Below are 4,642 nucleotides of genomic sequence, written 5' to 3'. Positions count from 1 at the left end.
TATTTATGTTTGTGGTTGTAATGTGACAAAATATGGAAAAGTTCAAGGGGTATGAACACTTTTGCAAACCAGTATATATATATATGATAAAACTGAACAGCCTAGTATTTTTTACTGTCTAATTTTTTATAGCTGAAGATGATGTTTATCAAAAAATGTCTAATAATACAACTAGTCGGAGTTTCCTTTAAATAATTGAAAATTAATTTATTAGATTTTCACAGAAGCTTTTTAAACTACAGATTTCTTAACTACTTTGGTTTTTGCTGCTTTTTGTTTGGCTTGAAGTGAAAGGAGTTCATTTTGGAAAAGATCAAGTCAGACAATTCTTTTCTTTTCAATAAAATAAAGTGTTTTTTTTWATGGATCCAGCTCCTCAGGAATCAGGATGCGGTTGTTCTGCAGCTGCCAGAGGACCTGATGATACCCATGAATTTACACCTCCCACATTGTGAGTGTGAATGTACGCCTCTTTTCTGACAGCTCTTTTCATTAATGTCTAATAAAAAAATAAAATCTGCATTTAGCTGCTTACTTGAAATGTAAAGCAAACAGCTTCAGTCCCTGTACAGAAACTGTCACCACAAAGCAAATATTCATGTTGTTTGTTAAGACCTCAAATCTCTGTGAAACACTTCAGTTCTGCTTTGCACTCACTCAAAAATCACTCCTGAAATCTGTGCTATGAAATACATTCCCCTTTAAAACCACGAGATTTTCTAACTCACGTCTGTTTTTATCTCTTAACACTACGCCACATTGTGTTAGCCCAAACACACTCTAATCAAGCACCAGCGAGAAAGATGGATGGAAAATAAAACCACCAAAGCCCCGCCCCCCTGTCTATTGCCGTGAAGAAAGCAACAGAAGAGGGCGGCCAGACCCATTTACCTTCGTCTGCCTCAATAGCTTCAATAGTAGCTGAAGAGAAGAAGAGGGGGGTTGCAAAATGAATGAGAGAAGTGAGCAAGAGGAGTTTATTTGGTCCCAGGAAACAAGTCAATGAGCAGCAGAGACAGCCAGAACCCACAACAAAAGGTTAACGTTCATCTCCACATTTCATGACAAAAAGAGAACAAAGGACGTTAGCGAAGAGGAGGGGAAAGGAGCAGGAAGAAAATAAATAAAATGAAATAAAATAAAAAGGAAAGGTGACCTCCTTTTTTTGTGGAGAGGATTACAGGTTCTTTGAAAAGGTGTGGTGATCAAAAAAACACAACCAGTTTACATAATGAACATTTATAACAAAACACTACACAAAGCCGAAACAAAAAACTTGTTTCTGTTGTGGGAAAAAAAAGAGCAGAAATGAAGGAAGCAAAGCTGGAAAAAAAGAAGAAGTTGAAGACACATTACTGTGGAGACATGGAGGACGGTTACTGCTGCGCAACATGAAGTAAAAGCTTAAAATTAGACATCTTTGGATAAAGATTCATCTTCGGTCGATTTCAGTGGAGAAATCGCTTTTCAGCTACTTACCAACCGTCATCCTGAAGATCATAAACTTACAACTGTGAAACGTTAGCTGGGGTGAAGCAGACAGCTTTAAGGGATAGTTTGGATCTTTTTAAGTGAAGGCTTGTGCAAAGGGTTTAAACAATATCTTACCTGTTGTAGATGGTTTCAGTTTGGATTGTATTAACGTGCTAACCGCTAGTCCATCTTAAAACAGCTTCAGACTCTAAGATTTTGAGCAAAAGCTACTTTCTAACCCTCCAAATCACTGTCGGTTTAAAACAACATGATGATTTTGATGAAATTTTTGAGATTAGAGTTGTTTTAAAGGGAACCCCGACTAGTTGCAACATTAGACATTATTTGATTAAGCATTTACTTCAACAGTAAAACAAAGACAACAAAAAATACTGTTTAGTTTTTATTAATATTAAAAATGCACTGGCACTCAAATGGTGCCATGTTATTTACACTGCAAAGCATTCTGGGTAAACAACGACGTTCACACAGAGCACCTTGACAGAGAGGAGAATGAAGAAATGACTCAACTAATAAATGTGGATGGAGGACAGAGCTGCTTCATGGAAGGACAACTTCAGCTTAGCTTGTTAGCTTTCTTGTTAGCGCCTGAGCTAATATATAGAGATATAGCATTAGCTCCCAAGCTAATAATGTTAGCTTGGGAACTAATGCTGTATATATTTGTTTATTATTAATAAATGTGTTGCATTAGTTCATTTATAGTTAATGCCACCATATTTACATATATATGTGTTAGCTCAGGTGCTAAAGTACAAGCTAACAGGCTAAGCTTCCATGAAGCWGCTCTGTTGTCAAACATTTTCAGTTGCAGGCTGAGTCATTTCTACATTCTTCTCTTTGTCAAGGCAATCTGGTTTTATTTTAAAGGGCTGATCATCAGATTTTGTCCATTATTACCCTTCATGGTGGATAGAGCTCGCAGCATTATACACAGTAAACTTTAATTACCTGGTAGGTTTTGCAGCAGAAATGTCACTTCCATGTGACAATATATGTCTTAAAATGTATAAAAACTAAACYGTATTTCACAGTCTTTGTTTTACTGTTAAAGTAAATGCTTAATCAAATAAAGTCTAATGTTAAAACTAGTCAGGCTTCCCTTTAAGACATTTATCATCGCCCAGCTTGAGTTTAAACAGAGCTGTTCACAACAGGTAAGATGTTAACTGTTGGTCACCACTTCACACGATCTCCCTTCAAAWAATAAAGATCTGAACTACCACCTTCATGGTAAAGACGACCACGCAAACAAACCGTCCACRAGGATGAGAGGCGAGCACAGGACAGAAGCACAAAAATGCAGCGAACGTGTCACGATACGGTGGATGAAGCCACAGAAGAAAGACGCCGGTGTTCGTTTCAAAAGATTCCTGTTGCAGCAGGAATCTCTCACCATCACTCTACCTTTGATGGAGCTCTCTTTAGTGTCAGCTGCTTCCAAAACAAAAGCTTTAAAAACTGCAGAAACCAATTTTCAGAAACAATAACCCCGCTAGGAACCATGTCGTCAGTGAAAATGTCTTTTCTAGATTAAATAATAAGAATTTATAGATGCGTAAAACTCCTGGAGAACAATAAAAACCCTGATTTCCACCAAATCAGTGGTTTAGTTTTACCTTTAATGTTTCACTTATTAGAAGTTCAGTCCCCTCTTCACCCAAATGAAGCAGCCAATTAAATTATGACCCCTTCCTAATAGCTCACTCAGGTGAAACCTTGTCTTCTAGCCTGTCTCTGTTGTTTCATGGAACGCTCTGCTTCTCTCCGGCCTCAATGATATTTATATTTTTAATCTGTATTCTGCATTCATCTACAGAGCTTTAAAAAGGTCTTCACACCACTGAAACTTCTCCACGTTTTGTCACGCTACAACCACAAACTTCAAAGTATTTCACTGAGATTTTATGTGACAGTACAAAGTGGAACATAACGCTGAAGTGGGAGGAAAACGATGCACATTGTGTAAAAACTACTCTATTTGGTGTGCTCCTTGGTCTTCATGATGCTGTTTCTAAGATGAATGTGAGTTGTTTTTTTTTTAGAACAGCTGGATTTAGACTGAAATTAAAAGTTGATTGTTTTGAATTTGGAGCAAGATTTTTCATTTTTATTAGTGGAAACCAAAAAAACTGCTTTATTTTTCTTCCACTTCACATTTATGAATTTTACTGAGGAAACATAAAATCACGGTAAAATACTTTGCAGTTTGTGGCTCTTACTCAACAAAATGTGGGGAAGTTAAAGAGGCACAAACACTTTATTCAAGCCCAAAACAAAACAAAGAGAGTCCTGATCTAAACCTGAACAGCTGAAGTCAAACTACGTTTAATTTACAAGGTTGAGAGTTGAGGGGGTGAGTTGAACTCTAAACATGTCTCACAAAAAAATAAAAAATAAAATAAAGAACACAGAACACAAGAGAATACTTGCACAACAATCGATTATACCTGCAGTTTCTAGAGAGAGAGAGAGAGAGAGAGAGGAGAAAGAAAAAGACACAGGTGACATTTGAGATAAGTGGTTTTCAGGAAACAAACAGGACGTTAAGTGAGGACACACCCAAGAAGACAAAAAAAGACTGAAGAAAATCTGAATGTGTTTGATGTCGTCAGGGGAAGAGGGGACTGGAACTTTATGTACATTTAGCTAAAAAAAGAATAGAAAAAAAAAGCCGCTCAGAGCAGCTGGTTTTGGTTTGTAGAATTAAAATAAATATACAGGTTATGACGGCCAAAGCTCTGTTTGAGGTTCTTCTGTGTGACGGAGGGTTTTGCCGTCCTGCGGACCGTGAGACGAGGGTCTTCAGGGTCTCTGAGTCAGTCTTACCGTTCTGCAGCTTCTCTTTGCCACCGGACAGAACTCCACTGGGCAGCATGCCTGTCGGGGTCAGTCCCTTCAGTGTCAGCACGCTCTCACTCTCCTCTCTGAAACCAACACAAACATGTCAACAAACATCAACATGTCAACAAACACATCAACAAAAACCAACACAAACATGTCAACAAACATCAACATGTCAACAAACACATCAACAAAAACCAACACAAACATGTCAACAAACACATCAACAAAAACCAACACAAACATGTCAACAAACATCAACATGTCAACAAACACATCAACAAAAACCAACACAAACATGTCA

At 37.6% G+C, this 4,642-nt stretch overlaps 1 protein-coding gene across 6 annotated transcripts in view; it reads right to left on the bottom strand.

Moving 5' to 3' along the window:
• The window catches only part of LOC106514880 (serine/threonine-protein phosphatase 2B catalytic subunit alpha isoform), a gene marked incomplete at its 5' end in the record, with an annotated part of 103,676 nt that overhangs the window by 12,577 nt on the left and 86,457 nt on the right, over positions 1-4,642 (bottom strand). For 2 of the 6 annotated variants that reach the window (XM_014004405.1, XM_014004407.1), the window contains 3 exon segments: positions 892-921; positions 3,945-3,953; positions 4,324-4,421. In XM_014004405.1, the coding sequence (XP_013859859.1) occupies positions 892-921; positions 3,945-3,953; positions 4,324-4,421 (137 nt within the window). 6 annotated transcript variants of the gene reach the window in all.

The sequence above is a fragment of the Austrofundulus limnaeus genome, unplaced genomic scaffold (genome assembly GCF_001266775.1).
Source record: "Austrofundulus limnaeus strain Quisiro unplaced genomic scaffold, Austrofundulus_limnaeus-1.0 Scaffold23, whole genome shotgun sequence".
Classification (NCBI taxonomy): domain Eukaryota; kingdom Metazoa; phylum Chordata; class Actinopteri; order Cyprinodontiformes; family Rivulidae; genus Austrofundulus; species Austrofundulus limnaeus.
The sequence above is the reverse complement of the archived record's forward strand: the minus strand, read 5'-3'. Positions and strand labels throughout refer to the sequence as shown.